This window comes from Notolepis coatsorum (assembly GCF_963971535.1).
Source record: "Notolepis coatsorum genome assembly, chromosome: 2".
NCBI lineage: Eukaryota > Metazoa > Chordata > Actinopteri > Aulopiformes > Paralepididae > Notolepis > Notolepis coatsorum.
In genome coordinates this window covers 74,112,417-74,131,551 of record NC_140166.1, presented here as the reverse complement: position 1 = coordinate 74,131,551, position 19,135 = coordinate 74,112,417, and the positions used below count along the sequence as shown (strand labels likewise).

At 44.8% G+C, this 19,135-nt stretch overlaps 1 protein-coding gene across 1 annotated transcript in view; it reads left to right on the top strand.

Moving 5' to 3' along the window:
• The window catches only part of LOC311223441 (interferon-induced GTP-binding protein Mx-like), a gene marked incomplete at both ends in the record, with an annotated part of 89,039 nt that extends 70,401 nt beyond the window's left edge, over window positions 1-18,638 (top strand). The window contains 4 exons of the mRNA XM_084308228.1: window positions 12,317-12,475; window positions 17,695-17,771; window positions 17,884-18,198; window positions 18,414-18,638. Coding sequence (XP_084164354.1) covers window positions 12,317-12,475; window positions 17,695-17,771; window positions 17,884-18,198; window positions 18,414-18,638 — 776 coding nt within the window. The remainder of the gene's footprint in view (window positions 1-12,316; window positions 12,476-17,694; window positions 17,772-17,883; window positions 18,199-18,413) is intronic.
• Window positions 18,639-19,135: the final 497 nt, after the last annotated feature.

Genomic DNA, 19,135 nt, shown 5'->3' with positions numbered 1-19,135 from the left:
AGGAATCTGCAGGTTCTGGTTGTCGCTGCGATGTGAGCAGAGAAGTTCAACTGGTCGTTGAGGACAACACCAAGGTTCTTGGCGGTCGTGGACGCGGTCACAGCTGCATTCTCGACTGATGGAAAGGTCTGTCAGGGGGGAGGATTTGGCCGGCAGGTGGAGCAATTCTGTTTTGCTTAGGTTCAGTTTGAGGTGGTTGGCCGTCATCCAGGCGGAGATGTGGGACAGACAGGCCGAGATCCACTCAGAGACGTGGATATCTGAGGGAGGGAAGGAGAGGAAGAGTTGAGTATCATCGGCATAACAGTGATACGAGAAGGCATGAGACGTGATAATGTTACCCAGTGTTTAGTGTAGAGGGAGAAGAGAAGGGGTCCTAGGACCGAGCCCTGGGGGACACCCGTCCGCAGGGGGCGGGTGGCCGACAGGGTCCCTCTCCATGACACTTGGTAGGAGCGGTCAGCTAATACTAATAACGCCAGCAAGCAAAACACATCCGAGCTCCCCGTCACACCGCTCTGTCGGGGACAATGTCATTTAAGAAAGTATCTGCTGTTAAAAGGACAAACGGCATTGACACTTTAATTCATCGTCGATTAAAAACACGATAAATTACATCATATGGGATCGGAGCATAGACTTGACGCGTACAGCATTTTAGGCTGGATCGGAGGCATTTCCTATACTGGTATCGGCATCGGAACAACTCTAGTAACTTCAGAACGTTATCTTTCAAAAGAGACCAGGCTTATGCATGTGCTATAAGTATAAAGCTAAGCTTGTCGAAAAAAGTATGCAGTCCTCAAGTTCAAGTACGGTAATAAAGAAAAATTGCCACTTTTCTGCCTGCCTGGTAAGAGGTTAATGCTCCTGGTTAAATAAATAAATAGTGCTCAGCTCTCATCACTGTTGGAAACACCCAATAGGCATTTCCATTGAAATGAGGGGGAAAAGGTTCTAAGTGGACAGGCAGCCTTAAAGGAACACGCCAACTTTTTGGGAAATTAGCTTATTTGCCATCTACCCTGGACTATAAGCAGATACCCTTTTCTTCTCTGTGCATGCATTAGGCTTAGGGAACAGCCTAATGCATGCACAGAGAAGAAAAGGGTATTGTTAGATTCTGATCAATCAGCCAGTATCACGTCTTCGTCTGTTTGGCTGGTGTTATCTTTCCATCCACTGACCCTGCGTTGTGTTTGTTTGTTTGTTTCTTGGACGTCTCCTCATACTGGCTGTATAATCTTCGCCATCCCCCTTTAATGCAATACTGTAACCATAATAATTCACCACCTTCGTAAGAATTCGACCCTTGACAGCGTAATGCCTTTCTTGAAAGAGCGTTTATTACATAAACAGAAACCTCAGCTCAGATGTAATCCGATTGTATTGTCCTTGCTATCGTCTCTTCTGCTGTTCAGTCCAATAGTGGCTCAGGCCTTGTCGTTAGCCAGAACCCTTCTTAGATGGCAGGCCGAGTCTGTCTAAAGTGAACTTGATTGATCCATCTTGGGAGACTACACAATTCTTTGTGTGTGATATCTAGTTATTATGTTGAGTCAAAATTGAGTTTGTTGGCCAGCCGTCTGATGGTCATCGGTGTTCGTAATCTTACATTTAAATTAAATGTTTGCTCATGCATATCTTTGGACACCTCTAGCTGATAAACCAATCGGGATACAGAAACGGGAATCGGGACCCCAACATTGTCAACAAGTTAACAACGGAGAATGGATCTGACTGGAACGCTAGCTGGATTATACATTGCAACATGAGACCACAATTTGATTCGAAATGTATTACATACCTCACTTTGTTGGTCTCTCACGAAAGTATTTCTTTCTCTGGTCTGTATTGAGCCGTACTGTATTGTACCCATTCTGCAATCTGTTAACAGTTTTCAATCAATGTCAGACGTCCTCTCTATAAAAAAAATGATTGAATTGCTCAGAATTTAAAATTATGTCCCCAATAGGACATAATAATATTAATATTATTCCCCAGTATGACACAATAAACACAGGTCAGATCTAGCCTGGAATAGAGAACAGAATGTTGATTTTTTGATGTTCAAGTTTCTTTATTAGTTGTCGTACAGAATACTTTTATATAAAATGCTTCTTTCTGTTTTGCTCCAGAGATTGTGCTAGATAAAAATAGATTATAAAAGTATAAAATAGAAGTCAAGTACGTAGACAAGTGTTCAATATATACATCAAATGTCAAGTTAGTTAGCTTGCTATAACACTGACGAAGGAATATGTAATTCCGAAACATGTTTGTTTCAGGCTGCCATTAAATACTTGAACCTGAGAGTGCTGGTCTAGCTTCACAGCTTCTTTTTTATTCAATATATACATACAATGTACAATGCAGAGTAGAAAAGTAACTGAGTTACAATACAATATACTATACAGTACAATGCAGAAATGGGATGAGGTACAATTTACAGTAAGGTGTAATGAGGTATGGGTTGTAGTGCAAATTCTTTGCCAATCAATATAAAGTGTGTTTAGGTGTTCTAAAGTGGGTGCTGCAGTGAGTTGTTTGTTTAAAGTGAGTGTGTGCGTGTGGTTGTGTGTGCTGTGAGTGCATTTGATGGTTGTTACATAGTGTTATTGTCATTTGTATGTGTGTAATGTGTAACTAGTACAGTGGAGGGGTGTCCAGTCCAGGGCCCAGAGAGTAGAGAGCTGTGTGAGTCGTCCCCGGACAGCTTATGTGAGAGGATGACCATCCTTGTTCAAAAGTTGAGCTCTTGCAGATTAGCCTGGCCCCACTTCTATCCAGAACAATATATATATATATATATATATATATATATATATATATATATATATATATATATATATATATATATATATATATATATATATATATATATATATATAAGGGGACTGCACATTGTTTATTCACTGTGCTGTTTACCATGGCCTCTCATTCAATCATGATATTCATTGTTTTGGGAAATACAGGTCCTGCAGTTGCCACTCTGATAATGGTTCTTGATATAGAGCAGGGCCAGTCACCTCAAGAGCTCAATCTTTGAGCTTGCATGATTACTATATAACCCTCAGGCTAGGGTTAGATTAGGCCTAGAATATATCTGTCGTGTGGTCCAGGGTTGAGCATCTGGGGAAACAGAAAAACAATCAATACATTTTGGAACATTGTTACTACAATAGATAACGTTATTCATCATATTAACAGATTGCAGAATGGGTACAGTACAGCTCAATACACACAATGTTTAAGGGGATGCAGACCAGAGAAAGACTTTCATCTTGTTTACATCAGGGTCCCCCATTTTCAATTCATCATAACATATTACATACATGACATACAGATAGACAGTAAACAACAGCACAGGGACCATCCAATATCAAACTATTGTTAAGGGGATGCAGACCAGAGAAAGACGTTTGTCTTGTTTACATCAGGGCCCCCCATTTGTAATTCATAGTGACAACAGCATCTAAAACAATATTTATATGTATATTTATATATTGGAAGAGTATATTTATGAGACAGTATATTGTGTACATATGTAACGGTTGTGACAACGTCACAGACAACAACACAGACCGCTATACCATAGTGTAACACACAGCAAGAATGTGAAACAAGTTACTATTATTAGTATTGGGTTAGAGTTGTTTGATTTACACTAACGTAATGTTAGATTGCTATCTGAGAAAGTTAAAATGCTAACGTAACGTTAGTCTATGTGAGGCTTGAGCTGGCTACAACATTTTCCAATGTGTAATCGGAAGTCAAAACGGACTGCATATAAACTGCTGATGACTCATAACTTCCTATCACGTTTGAATAATGCTGTAAAGTTAAGTAAAAATGCATTTCAATAGTAATGTATATGAATTGAGAGCTTACCGATGCAGAGCTAAATCCAGTGTTGTCAACAGACGAGTCGCAATTTTACTTCCTAGTTTCCGGAGCTTGAGGAATGTCATTGGGAGAAATCAAGTCACCTGACGTAACGCGTTTTGATTGGTTCCGCAGCAACGCCCCTTTTCACAAACTTAGGTCGTTTTTATCTTATCAACACATTAATTTTCATAAAGATATGACCCAAAAACCGTTGCCAACAAACGGAAATGTGTTATTATAGTATATTATGTAGTTCATATTACAATAACATATACTCTAAAACCAGATCAATCATTTCATTAACGGAAGCCTCTAGCAACCTTCGGCCCACCGTCTATCTCCCGTTAGCCGAAGCTAATGATGATGTGGCATCCCCCCCCACCGGCGAGGGTGAGAGGGATGAGAGTCTCTGATTTCTGGTTTCTTCTCTTCTTTGTGTTCGTATCTCAGTCGTTCTTAGTCTGACTTCCACCCGGAAGGAACTTACTTTTTCTATATTCTCGCCATAGCAACGACAGGCCCGCCCCTCTTCTGGTTGTCATGCGACGCGCCATCATGGCAACGGTTTTTAACCTTTAACACACATCAAACTGCCGTTTCATTACTGTCAAACCCTCCATCGCTCTGCTCTCTGTCTCCTGCCGCTGTTATCCGTTGTTTATGTGCTGTGGAATGCAAACATTCTGCTCGCTGCTCCTGCTCCCACTGACTGCTGCTTCCACCACCACCATTCTAACTGTCACCATGCACAGCTGCCTCTCTGACCTGGCACCGTTTAGATGCTGTCATCTCCCCCCAATCTATACATCACATACATTGAAAAACACAGATTTCTCTCAGTATGTATCTGCTTGTCTAACTCCAGGGTAGATGGCAAATAAGCTAATTTCCCAAAAAGTTGGTGTGTTCCTTTAAGGCAGTGTTTCTCAAAGTGGGGGGCGCGCCCCCCAGGGGGGGCGCAGAGGCATGACAGGGGGGGCCTTGAGATTTATTTATAAAAAAAAAAAGTTTTTTATTTTTTTGGATTACAGAAAATGATCACTAAAGTGCTATCTGTTGCAGCTGCACAGTTCTCCATGAAAATACCATATCTCAAAATCTGAAAATCATTATTTAATAAAACACCGAAAAGGATCACCAAGTTACTCTGGATAAAAAAAAAACTTTACAGACAACATTGAGACGAAGCTTCCCGACACATCTCCATCCAAACTCTTGGAAGAACTCTTTGAAATCTCATTTGATACCACCTAGAGAGCTACTTTCAGAGTGTGGTGCTGAGTACCAAGTATCTCATCTCATCAGTGATGCCACAGATTACTTGTAAAAGTAATCTGATTACTGATTACTCCTTTAAAAAGTAATCTAAGTTACTTTACTGATTACTTGATTATCAGAGTAACTTAGTTACTTTGAAAGTAACTAGCTTACGAAGTCGTCGTCGTTCCCCCAACAGTTTTTTTAAACGCTTTATTGAAAGTGCATAAATTGTTTTTAACTTGTTTCTCTGCACATAACGTAAATTGTTAAACTAGTGCTTCAGCTTCTGTACCATCAAGTATGGTAAAGCAACAGTCTATGATGCTCACAGCATTAGAGCAGCCAGCCAGTGGTTTTACAAAACCAGTGTATCACATCTAACAAATGCAGGCTGAACTATTCAATTATATCAACTGTAACTATTAAATTGTTTTTATAAATGTCTCTCTATAAACATACAATCAGTCTCTCTTTAACTGTAAATCTGGCAAATAAGAGCTTTTGCTCTGCCACCATCAACCCTCCTGTACCTAGTCGAAGCGGCGGCTAGTGTTGTGATTCCAGATGCTTTCAATGCAATTGGATGTGCTGTTTTTAGCGGTAGACAGTATTTTGTTTCCTCCGCCGTGAAGTAGTGACTGAGGCTACGTTTAGACGAGCGTTTTGGGGTGGAATTCTGAACAGAAACCGAATAAGTCATCTTGCGGTTTCACTTTTAATTTTGCCAAGCGTTTTGGGGTGGAATTCTCCGACGACGGAGCCCTGCTGTCACACGATTGGCGCATATGTCACATGACGTGCTGTGAAGACCCGCCCTACTCTGCCTCTGATTCGCAGACTGGATGGGGAATGTGATTGGATCAAAGCAGAGTCACTCACAGACAGAGGGACCAGTCACGCCGCGGGACACATTCTTGTATTTAACCCTTTCACTGCCACACCACGTCACCCCCATAAGAAAAACAGCTCAAAATGTATTTTTGACTGTCGAAAACGAAATAAAATACTGCATTCCGCCTGCATTATGAATTTATGATGAGATAGTAACGAAATAGTAATGCACAGCCACTTGGACAAGTAACTGCAATCAGATTACTGGCTTTTAAAGATTAACGCGTTAGATTACTATTTTCGGGGAAAAGTAATCAGATTACAATAACGCGTTACTTAGTAACGCGTTTGTGAGGTTTTGTCCGCTGCTCTCCAACTTTCTCTGTCTTCTTTAAGCCTACTGTTAGGAATTCCCTACTCACTCTCTCTAGCCCCCACCCTCTCGTTCTTTACTCTCAGTGGCCACACCTGTTCGATTATCAATTACCTCTCGCACCTGTGGTGGCAGGCTAATTAGTTCCCCTGTGGGCTTTAAATACCAGGGCGCTTCCCCTCGTTTCGGCGTGGGGTCGTGTTGTATTCATGCTGAGTCATATTCTCTAACATCTAGACTCTTTCGGGAGATCCTCTGGTCTACCAATGCTGTAAGATGGATCTCTCCAGCCTTGAGATGTTTGCTCCAGCCTTCGTCTGCTGTCGCCGTAGCCTGTGGAGGAGACTGTTCTGCGCTCCCTGTAACTTCCACGGGAGGCACCCCAGCGCTCCACTGCAGACCCCAGCGCAGCTGTTCGTCCTGACGCACATCTAGACCAACGTGCATCTTCCAGACCTTCAAGCTTGGCACGCTCCTCCGTACCAGCGCACAGACGCGCATCTTCCAGACCTTCGAGCTTGGCACGCTCTCCAGACCTCAGCGCGCCGACGCGCATCTTCCAGACCTTCGTGCTTGGCACACTCCTCCTCGCAGACGCACCCCGAGGCGTCTCTCGGTTCCGACGCGCACACCAAGGTGTGGCGCGCACTCTGTTCCTCGGCTCCGACAGCGGCTACCCGGTGGACGACACCCTCGCCACCGCCACTGTTCCGACGCGCACACCAAGGTGTGGCGCGCACTCTGGTCCCTCGGCTCGGACAGCCAGCCACCCGGTGGCGATGCCCTCGCCCCGCTGCTGTCCCTTACCTTTACGCATACGCCTGGGTGAGTTTTGATTGTGATGTCACTCACTCAGCGTAGTGCCCTTGCCCCCGTTCCCGCTGCTGTCCCTGTACCTTTACGCATACGCCTGGGTGAGTTTTGATTGTGATGTCACTCACTCAGCGTAGTGCCCTTGCCCCCGTTCCCGCTGCTGTCCCTGTACCTTTACGCATACGCCTGGGTGAGTTTTGATTGTGATGTCACTCACTCAGCGTAGTGCCCTTGCCCCCGTTCCCGCTGCTGTTCCTGTACCATTACGCATACGCCTGGGTGAGTTTTGATTGTGATGTCACTCTCCCAGCGTATTGCCTCCTTTAGTTCTCACTTAGTTATTAGTTTGGACATTTCATCTCCCACTCTGTTTTGTTCTCTCGTGGATATTATTTTGGACATTTCATCTCCCACTGTGTGTTTGTTCACACGAAGATAGTATTTACTTTGTTACTTTGTTATTTGGACTGTTCTGCTTCTGCTCTGTTTTTTCCCTTTGAATATTAACCCTCTCCTCTGTTCTGCAGAGCGGCCCAGATGTTTTCCCACCAGTCCCCAGTTCCTCCCTGTCCCCAGCCCGCCTCCGCGGTTCCTGTCCCAAGTTCTCCCCTTCTAGTTCCACCTAGTTCCTGTCCCAAGTTCTCCCCTTCTAGTTCCACCTAGTTCCTGTCCCAAGTTCTCCCCTTCTAGTTCCACCTAGTTCCTGTCCCAAGTTCTCCCCTTCTAGTTCCACCTAGTTCCTGTCCCAAGTTCTCCCCTTCTAGTTCCACCTAGTTCCTGTCCCAAGTTCTCCCCTTCTAGTTCCACCTAGTTCCTGTCCCAAGTTCTCCCCTTCTAGTTCCACCTAGTTCCTGCCCCAAGTTCTCCCCTTCTAGTTCCACCTAGTTCCTGTCCCAAGTTCTCCCCTTCTAGTTCCACCTAGTTCCTGTCCCAAGTTCTCCCCTTCTAGTTCCACCTAGTTCCTGTCCCAAGTTCTCCCCTTCTAGTTCCACCTAGTTCCTGTCCCAAGTTCTCCCCTTCTAGTTCCACCTAGTTCCTGTCCCAAGTTCTCCCCTTCTAGTTCCACCTAGTTCCTGTCCCAAGTTCTCCCCTTCTAGTTCCACCTAGCTCTTCTAGTCCCTAGTCCTCTTTCCCTAGTTCTCCTAGTCTCTAGTTCCTCTGTTCCCAAGGCGTTCCCTTAACCTTCCCTTAGGCGTTCCCTTACCTTCCCTTAGTGTTCCCTTTTCCTGCCCGCCTCTTAAAGGCACTTTACCTTCCCCTCTTGTGTTATTCCAGTGTTTTGTGTTTTCTCCCTTAAAGGGACAGTGCCCTTTTTCCCTGTTCTAAATAAATATCTGTTTCTTGGCAAACCATCATACCTGTCTTGTGTTGTGCGATTGGGGTCGGTTACAAACCATAACAGTACGACCCCACCAAATTGACGACCCCAGCCAGCACAGACGGTGTATGTTGAGTTTGCCTTTTTTTTTTCTTGTTCCCTCTAGCTCCCCTGTTAGCCCTGTTAGCTCCCCTGTTAGCTTGTTAGTCTCCCCTCTAGCTCCCCTGTTAGCCCTGTTAGCTTCCCTGTTTGCCCAGTTTAGCTTCCCTGTTAGTCCTGTTTAGCTCCCTTGTTAGCCTGTTACTCCCCTGTTTAGCTTGTTAGTCTCCCCGGTTAGCTCCCCTGTTTGCTTCCCGTTTTGCCCTGTTTGACCCCCCTGTAGCTAGCCAGGCCCAAGCAGCTAACCCGGTCCCTCTGCATGGCCTCCACTTTTTTTTGTGTAGTTTATCCCACTGCTAGGACTGCCCTTTCAGCTAGCAAGGTCAGTTTTTCTCACACAGCTAGGACTGTCCTTCCAGCTAGCTTGTGCTCTCATGCTGGTCCAGCCCTGTCTGCCAGCCTAGCTCCGGCAGCTAGCGCAGCCTCTATGTTGATGTAGCAGTACAGCTAGCATAGGCCCTGTAGCTATCAGTGCCCTGGCAGCTACCCTTTCCCTCTGCTAGCCTGGCTCCGGCAGCTTGCGCAGCCTCTATGTTGATGTAGCAGTACAGCTAGCATAGGCCCTGTAGCTATCAGTGCCCTGGCAGCTAACCTTCCCTCTGCTAGCCCTTTCCCGGTGCTTCCATGGTTACCCCTTAGCTACCCTGCTTGCCCCTCAGTTCCTCTAGACCAGTTGCTCTAGACCAGTTCTCTAGACCCAGTTCCTCTAGACCAGTTGCCCCTCTGCTACCCTAGTTACCCCTTGGCGACCCTGTTTCTTTTGCTAGCCCCACTCTTGTGGTGGCTTCCCCTGCTGGCTTGGCCAGTACCTCTTGTTTTGCCCCCTGCCACTCTGTCTGTATTTGTTTTGGGTCGCCAGGTGGCTCCCGTTGAGGGGGGGGTACTGTGAGGTTTTGTCCGCTGCTCTCCAACTTTCTCTGTCTTCTTTAAGCCTACTGTTAGGAATTCCCTACTCACTCTCTCTAGCCCCCACCCTCTCGTTCTTTACTCTCAGTGGCCACACCTGTTCGATTATCAATTACCTCTCGCACCTGTGGTGGCAGGCTAATTAGTTCCCCTGTGGGCTTTAAATACCAGGGCGCTTCCCCTCGTTTCGGCGTGGGGTCGTGTTGTATTCATGCTGAGTCATATTCTCTAACATCTAGACTCTTTCGGGAGATCCTCTGGTCTACCAATGCTGTAAGATGGATCTCTCCAGCCTTGAGATGTTTGCTCCAGCCTTCGTCTGCTGTCGCCGTAGCCTGTGGAGGAGACTGTTCTGCGCTCCCTGTAACTTCCACGGGAGGCACCCCAGCGCTCCACTGCAGACCCCAGCGCAGCTGTTCGTCCTGACGCACATCTAGACCAACGTGCATCTTCCAGACCTTCGAGCTTGGCACGCTCCTCCGTACCAGCGCACAGACGCGCATCTTCCAGACCTTCGAGCTTGGCACGCTCTCCAGACCTCAGCGCGCCGACGCGCATCTTCCAGACCTTCGTGCTTGGCACACTCCTCCTCGCAGACGCACCCCGAGGCGTCTCTCGGTTCCGACGCGCACACCAAGGTGTGGCGCGCACTCTGTTCCTCGGCTCCGACAGCGGCTACCCGGTGGACGACACCCTCGCCACCGCCACTGTTCCGACGCGCACACCAAGGTGTGGCGCGCACTCTGGTCCCTCGGCTCGGACAGCCAGCCACCCGGTGGCGATGCCCTCGCCCCGCTGCTGTCCCTTACCTTTACGCATACGCCTGGGTGAGTTTTGATTGTGATGTCACTCACTCAGCGTAGTGCCCTTGCCCCCGTTCCCGCTGCTGTCCCTGTACCTTTACGCATACGCCTGGGTGAGTTTTGATTGTGATGTCACTCACTCAGCGTAGTGCCCTTGCCCCCGTTCCCGCTGCTGTCCCTGTACCTTTACGCATACGCCTGGGTGAGTTTTGATTGTGATGTCACTCACTCAGCGTAGTGCCCTTGCCCCCGTTCCCGCTGCTGTTCCTGTACCATTACGCATACGCCTGGGTGAGTTTTGATTGTGATGTCACTCTCCCAGCGTATTGCCTCCTTTAGTTCTTACTTAGTTATTAGTTTGGACATTTCATCTCCCACTCTGTTTTGTTCTCTCGTGGATATTATTTTGGACATTTCATCTCCCACTGTGTGTTTGTTCACACGAAGATAGTATTTACTTTGTTACTTTGTTATTTGGACTGTTCTGCTTCTGCTCTGTTTTTTCCCTTTGAATATTAACCCTCTCCTCTGTTCTGCAGAGCGGCCCAGATGTTTTCCCACCAGTCCCCAGTTCCTCCCTGTCCCCAGCCCGCCTCCGCGGTTCCTGTCCCAAGTTCTCCCCTTCTAGTTCCACCTAGTTCCTGTCCCAAGTTCTCCCCTTCTAGTTCCACCTAGTTCCTGTCCCAAGTTCTCCCCTTCTAGTTCCACCTAGTTCCTGTCCCAAGTTCTCCCCTTCTAGTTCCACCTAGTTCCTGTCCCAAGTTCTCCCCTTCTAGTTCCACCTAGTTCCTGTCCCAAGTTCTCCCCTTCTAGTTCCACCTAGTTCCTGTCCCAAGTTCTCCCCTTCTAGTTCCACCTAGTTCCTGCCCCAAGTTCTCCCCTTCTAGTTCCACCTAGTTCCTGTCCCAAGTTCTCCCCTTCTAGTTCCACCTAGTTCCTGTCCCAAGTTCTCCCCTTCTAGTTCCACCTAGTTCCTGTCCCAAGTTCTCCCCTTCTAGTTCCACCTAGTTCCTGTCCCAAGTTCTCCCCTTCTAGTTCCACCTAGTTCCTGTCCCAAGTTCTCCCCTTCTAGTTCCACCTAGCTCTTCTAGTCCCTAGTCCTCTTTCCCTAGTTCTCCTAGTCTCTAGTTCCTCTGTTCCCAAGGCGTTCCCTTAACCTTCCCTTAGGCGTTCCCTTACCTTCCCTTAGTGTTCCCTTTTCCTGCCCGCCTCTTAAAGGCACTTTACCTTCCCCTCTTGTGTTATTCCAGTGTTTTGTGTTTTCTCCCTTAAAGGGACAGTGCCCTTTTTCCCTGTTCTAAATAAATATCTGTTTCTTGGCAAACCATCATACCTGTCTTGTGTTGTGCGATTGGGGTCGGTTACAAACCATAACAGCGTTACTGGCATCACTGCATCTCATGGCCCACCAAGTATCTCATGATGCAGCAGTTAAGGTGTTGATACCATTCAGCACCACATACAGTATCTGTGAAGCTGGCTTTTCATCCATGACAGCTCTGAAAACAAAATATAGGGCCAATTTGAAAGGTCACGATATAAATTTCAATAAATTTAAACATGGCCCATTTCATGACTATTTTGTTGGGGCGAGGGGGGTGGGGGGGGGGGGGGGGGCCCAAAATATTTTGGTCCGCCAAAGGGGGGCCTGACAGAAAAAGTTTGAGAAGCACTGCTTTAAGGCAAGACATACTAGTCTCAAAGTACAAGGTGCATTCACTATACTGGTGGACATTATTTAGCCATTTATAGCCCAGGTGTTACCAGATCTTTGATCAGTGCACATGCCGTACCGTATTTTTGATGACACGGTATGCTAGTATGCAAGCACTAGGTATGCCCGGACAGAAAGATGTAGTGATGCGTGGACAAGCCTATACAGATCCCTACATGAACTCTTTTGTAAACAGTTGGCTCACTCCAATACTCAAGACAACTTTGACCTGGTCACTCTCCATGTAACAGTTAGCAAGAAGATCAAGCGTGAGATGGCGGACTATGAGAAGAGGCACCGTGGCAGAGAGCTACCAGGCTTCATCAACTACAAGACCTTTGAGATGATGGTGAAGGATCAGATCAAACAGTTGGAGGAACCTGCTGTGAAGAAGCTGAAGGATATTTCAGGTCTGTTCACCACAAGTTTCCCTAACCTTTGGTTTCGGGATCCTGATATTAAAATGGGGTAGCTTTATTACATGAATAAAATATATACAACATTTCAAAACCCTCATGGTCAGGTAGGTATTGACGTGAATAGAGCCTGATATGTGGCAGCAATAGCAACCCCTCTCCCATCCCAACTAAACTCCAACCTAGGGCTGGGTGATGTATGGCCTCTAAATGATATCGCAATATTCTTTGGCTATATCACGATACACGATATATATCGCAATATTTTGACCCTCTCTAAAGCACTTAAAAATGCTTGATTTAACCCTTTGATGCATACAATCACGCCAATATGATGATTATAATGCAACATATGTCTGCATTAAACCATGAAGATGCTTTCAAAAATAATTTAATTAAAAGTTTCTAAAAATCTAAAAGTAGTCTGACACACTAATACAGATTTATTTGTATTAACCGCTTCCACCGGTACCGGACCGCAAATGACATCACGTCATAAATCATTCTCTCTAGACTGTCTGACATAATTATCGTTTTATTTAATTTGTTTAAACTTATTCAAGAGTAAACATCCTAACCATGTCAAAACGGCAGTCATATTGTATATTTTCAGCAATACGTTTGTTTATTTGTTATTAGTGAGATTTTAGTTTTTGAAATGTGTTGTATTTATCGCGGAGATCTGCCATTTTGAATTACCGTAGTGGCCGTCGCTGAATGATGACGATTGTAGTCATTATGAGAAGAGGACATCCAGAGCTCTGAATGAGCATTGGAATTTCAAAGAACTAAAGAACTACACTACCCAACGGATTCTAGTTGCCTTCAAGCAAATTACTTGTTTATGAATCTTTATTTCTCAGGATTATATACCACAAAACTGAACGTTATTGGCATATATTGGAGCGCAGTTAGTTTGTCTCCCCCTACTGTGAACATTTAGCAACCATCAGTGTTGAGGATCAGTTTAAAAATGGTGGAGTTGTCGCAAGAATAAAAAACCTACTGTACATACAGTAGATTTCATTCTCTGTTCTTCATGCATGCCTGGTGATACTAAATCCAAATTGAACTCTCCCATTTGAAAGAAGATTTGGCCCAATCCATAGATGTGCGAGTTGGCTATAATAAGGTAATTTATAATATTTCAAATTGCATGGGTCTGGATGGCAGAATTCGGTACTGTATCTACAAAACCTTCCGTTTAATCATCTTTCCTTTATTCATTTCCTTAGATTTTGTACATGTGATCTCAAGAAGGTACTGAACGAGCTCAGTGGCAGTTTTTCATGTCTGGTCATTTTTAGCATGGTGTTATTCACTGTCAAAGATGCAAAGAAAAATCATAATTCATATTCTCTTTTTTTATCCACTTTTTCTCCCATTTTTTTCTCCCATCCCAATTTTCATATCGTCCAATTCAACCCTCCCCTGTCTTCGAACGTTGTTTCTTGCCTCCCACAAGCCGGCTGCAATGTGGACTAAGTCATACATAGCACGAGTCCCCTCCGATACTCGAGGTAACAGCCGTCGCATCTTTTCACCTGCGCAGCTCGATCTTTCAGCGTCGGCGGTCTGGGCTTTGGAGGGGCCCCACCCCCGTCGCTTCTTGATTCTACTGCGCAGGCGCACCAACCGACCTGTAGGAGTCGCTGTCCACAACGCCCGATCCCCACCCTTCAGTTTCCCTCCCCGTAATACGGCCAATGTGTATTACTGTGGACGACCAGCTAAACTGAAAGCAATGTGGAGAGCGGGGCTCGAACAGGAAGCATCACAAAGGAAGCATCCTGTTCGAGCCCAGTCTCGAGCATTCGTTGCGAGTGCCTTGCCCACTGCGCCACGTAGCCGCCCTAGAAAAATCATAATTCATATTCTCTTTGTTTTATCACAATTTAAACAAGCCTAGTAATAGACACAATATTTCCGACACTGGGAATACATTCACTGAGGTCCATAGATGTCCCTAGATACCAAGAACATGCAAATGCACCTTGTAGAAGTGGATCAATCTTCAATTTACTTAGGTATGTATTTTAGGCAGATTTTCAGAAAATAGGGCTCCGGGCTTAAGAGGTTAACATCCAAGACGATTTATCCTACTGGTAAACATAACACTGTAAAGTAGGGATGCACCGAATATTCGGCCACTGAAACATATCGGCCGAAAATGGTTAAAAAAAGGCCCTTTCGGTTTTAGCACCGAAAAAATATCACAGAATGTCAAAGAACAGGGTTACTTTCGTAACCTAACGTGTTGTTGTGATGACATAATCAAAACACATTTCATTAGACACAGACCAGCTCGGACCTTCAATTGAATTGAATTGACGCAAGCCGCCAAGCTAGCTAGCGTTAGCCGCCACTAAGCTAGCTAACGTTAGCCGTACCCTAGACAGCGGAGTGACTCCACGACACCAGCTCCTCCGCGTGTATACCAAACCAAGCCGCATTTCTCGGAGACGCTCTCTGATTGGCACTGACTGACGCTCTCTGATAGGCCACTGACGCGTTTGGCCAATCCGTGACTAGCTGTGTCTTTGCCCATTTCCATGTCAAACAGCCTGCAAACTACCTGGCGTTCTATCGCCATGCTCTAAGACGAACTCTAACCTTAACCAACTTCGAAAGAGTGCCTAAGCTTAACCGGCGAAAGAACTTGCCGTCACGCTCTTAAGACAAACTCTAACCTTAACCAACTTTGAAGAGTGCCTAAGCTTAACCAGTGTAGAAACCGGCGTCGGCCAATCAGAGAACGTCTCCGAGAAATGCGGCTTGGTTTGGTATTCACGCAGCTCCTCCAGCTTCCAAACCTGTGTGTTGATATCCTAGTGTGACATCAACTACAGCATCTAGGAAGCTCAAAACTCAAACCTCATTTTGTCCAGTAAGACTTGAAAAGAGATATTATTTTCTATATATTATCTACTGGCCTAGATCTTTCAGCAGTCAGTCTGGAATTAATGTATACATTCAAAAGTGCTGAATACATGTTTTATGGACCCATAATAGTTATTATTAATATTATTTAAGTTTTGCCATAATCATGTCTTTTGCCATAATCAGCTAGCTGAACAACATTGGTAAAAATAAATACATTAATCATATTCTGCATTTTGGCATTCGGTTTTCAGCCAAGAATTTCCCATTCGGTGCATCCCTACTGTAAAGGTGTGTGCATCATGTGTACTAAATATATATATTAACTTTAACACATTGGGTGCCACGCCCCTTCCGGGAAGTGCATAGGCCTTGCCACCCATTAACCCCATGTAAGCGCTCCCCTTGTTTGTAGAGCTAAACCTATATTTTATATTATAGCTATGGATCTAATAACGCTGTCGATTGTCAGTGGGTTTCTTCCGGTCAACACGCAGAAAACGGATAATTTTTTCGTCTATACATTTCCGTTTTATACCGTGGTGAATATGAGTATAGTTGTAGAGTGATCCTGTGTAATCCGAGGGAACTCCGTCAAACAGCCCTTTAGTGAAATCCATTTATCACATTGCCATTTTTCGCCTGATTATCGAATCATCCTGAAATCAATGCTAGATTATCAGTATGTTTCCTCGTGCATACATGAAAGGGGACGGGGGAAAACCGGCCCCCTGTGTGTCTATTGCAGCCAACACACACACAGGCTGCAATCGCGGGAAAATAATTATCGGATCAACGCAAGATTGGTAATATATAGTCCTTACCTTGTATTTGATGTACTGCAAAAAGAATAATCCAATTATCTGATCGCCATTCCAAATATTCATCGCGATCATTTGTCCGACGTTATCCAGCATTGCACATGAACTTGTCTAGGCAACCGTGATGACCGCTTGTCTTGCCGGAGTCTTTAGAACCCGCCCCCACGCCGCAGCTCGGCCGAGAAAAGAAACCACGTCGTTTCAAATGGAGTGCAATACCGGCCGCAAGGCGTTAGGCGGCGGTATTGACCGTCTGCGATCTCAGACACATTCAGGACAGCATACACAAGGTGCCTCGATGGATTATGAATGGCTATAGCGAATAAAAGGAAAACCGAGACAAAAACGTAGATCTACGTTTCCGGCACTCAACCGCTGGGCCACAGAAACGTAAATCTATGTAAACGGCAACCAATGTGTTAACGGACAGTTCATATTTCATTTTATTTTACTCCACCTCTTTATTGCATTATCTAAGTTAAGCACAATAGAATAGAATAGAATAGAATTATGAAATAAAATATAGGCCAGGGCTGTACAACTGTAAATAAAGAGGTAGAACAAAATAAAATGGGATATAAATTAAATATAGCACAATAGAATAGTACAATTATAAGTAAAAATTAAATGTATAGGAATAAGAATAGGCCAGGGCTGTACAACTGGGCAAGATGTGGTCAAGTATATACACTAATTAGAATCGCATAACAATACAGTGGGATGGGATAATTAGCAGGGCTGTGCAATTGGGCAGTTATGTGCAAAGAGTATGAATCAGCGAAGTATGAACGAGTATGTTTTCATTGTTTATGCAAGTATATAGGGCGACAACCGTGGTTGTTTAAAAAATAAAATAAAAAAATTATTCGCCTTATTGACCATTTTAGCGACTTTTGCAGACCCATCGTGTGTTCTGTATTATAGCTATGGAGACAATGTATATGGTATATACCTTTTTGATTTGGAAGTATTTGGAGTTTCAGGCGAGCAACCCAACCGATTTGGGCATAATGCATATAACGCATCATATCTCGTGATCTATGAAAAAATACTGGATTATTTTGGAAAGGGGTGATGTTTAGCATGGAATAGCGCACAAACTACAGTATGTAGAAATGAACTGGTTAGTCAGTGTTGGACTATTAACAATGCCTGTCAAATGAGCCATACTATTGTCTCCATAGCTATAATACAGAACACACGATGGGTCCGCAAACATCGCTAAAATGGTCAATAACGCTGGCGCCTTGAGTAGGGATGGGAAAACAGAGTGGCGGTCAATGAGTTAATAAAAAAAAAAAAATATAAAAAAAATAATACAAATTCAATTTTTTTTAGTGCGGTACTACCGCATCCCGCGGTGATGAACACACAAAACCGCGGTGAGAAAATGTCATACCACGACAGCCCTACAAGTATATAGTCCAGTAGGGGTGTGTTTACTGCAGTTGTTGAATACAAACCACACTGTTGGCTCATCAGGCTCATGTGTTTCTTATATTTCACCCCTAGATGCTGTTAGGAAATACTTTGTAAAGCTAGCTCATATCAGCTTTATCGGATTTCCTAACCTCGTGAAAACGGCCAAGGTAATCAATCGACTAATTTGATTTTGTAATTCTTTCAGCCTTCTGCATTCTGTTCAGTATGCATTATTATTTATTAATGTTAAGAATGACCGGTGGTATGCTTGTCAACCAGACCAAGATAGAGGCCATCAAACAGGAGAAGGAGTCTGTAGCTGAGGACATGCTGAGGACTCAGTTCAAGATGGAGTTGATGGTTTATACCCAGGATAGCATGTACAGCAACAGCCTGCGCCAGAGGAAGAGGGAGAAGGAGAAGGAGGAGGATCAGGAGTATGATGAGGAGGAGGAGGATGAGGAGGAGGATGATGAGGAAGAGTATGATGAGGAGGTGGTTTCAGATTCGGACGACTGCCTTGATCCCACGTCTCGACGACAACACAGTGCCACACTGCAGGACATGATGTTGCACCTAAAGTCCTATTACTATGTAAGTTTGCACCATCTTACATCCGTAGAATTGGAACGCTGTGAGGGGGTATTGCGATCTCTCCTGTCCGTGTGTCTATTTGTCTATCTAGTATTTTATCTTCCCTATTGCCCATTTGGCCTCTGTCATCTTGAAATGCTTCAACATGTACGTAGCTGTAATATATCTTCATGGGTCTTCTCCGTTCGCCCCCCCCCCCCCCCCCCCCCTTCCAGATTGCCAGCCAGCGTCTGGCTGACCATGTCCCGCTGGTGATCCGGTACCAGATGCTTCAGGAGTCTGCTGCTCAGCTGCAGAGGGAGATGTTGCAGCTGCTGCAGGACAAGGAGAACATGGACTACCTGCTCAAGGAGGACTTTGACATCGGGAGCAAGAGAGCTGCCCTACAGAGTCGCCTCAAGCGCCTGATGCAGGCCCGCTCCTACCTGGTGGAGTTTTAGCTTGATGCAGGCCCACTCATCCTACTTTGCTGCAATTTCTAGCCATTACTTGATATATCTTGTTCACAGACAGACGGACCCCTCTTGATACACAAAACAATACTAGGACACGGTTATGCTTCCAAATTCTCCGTGCTACATACTATTTGGATGCAGTTTTCAGTATGTGATATGTTTGTATGTGAATACAGTATATGAATACTGAACTACTTTTGATGGAGTGGATGGTTGATGGTGCAACCTCCTCCAAGAGTATGTAATATGTACTGAACAAGTAAACTCCAACAGTACGTAGTGTGGTGTACATACTAGGGATTTTTTTTTGTCCGATGTCAACGTTTCGTTTACCGCAAAAAGAAATCTGTTTCAATTGTTCTAAATAAATAATAATGATAATAAATAATTTGAAGTTTGGACACATTTTTTACAACTGAGGTAGGTAGATACAAATTTTTTAGACTAAAGTACAGAAAAAAAGGTATCGTTGGGTACCGATA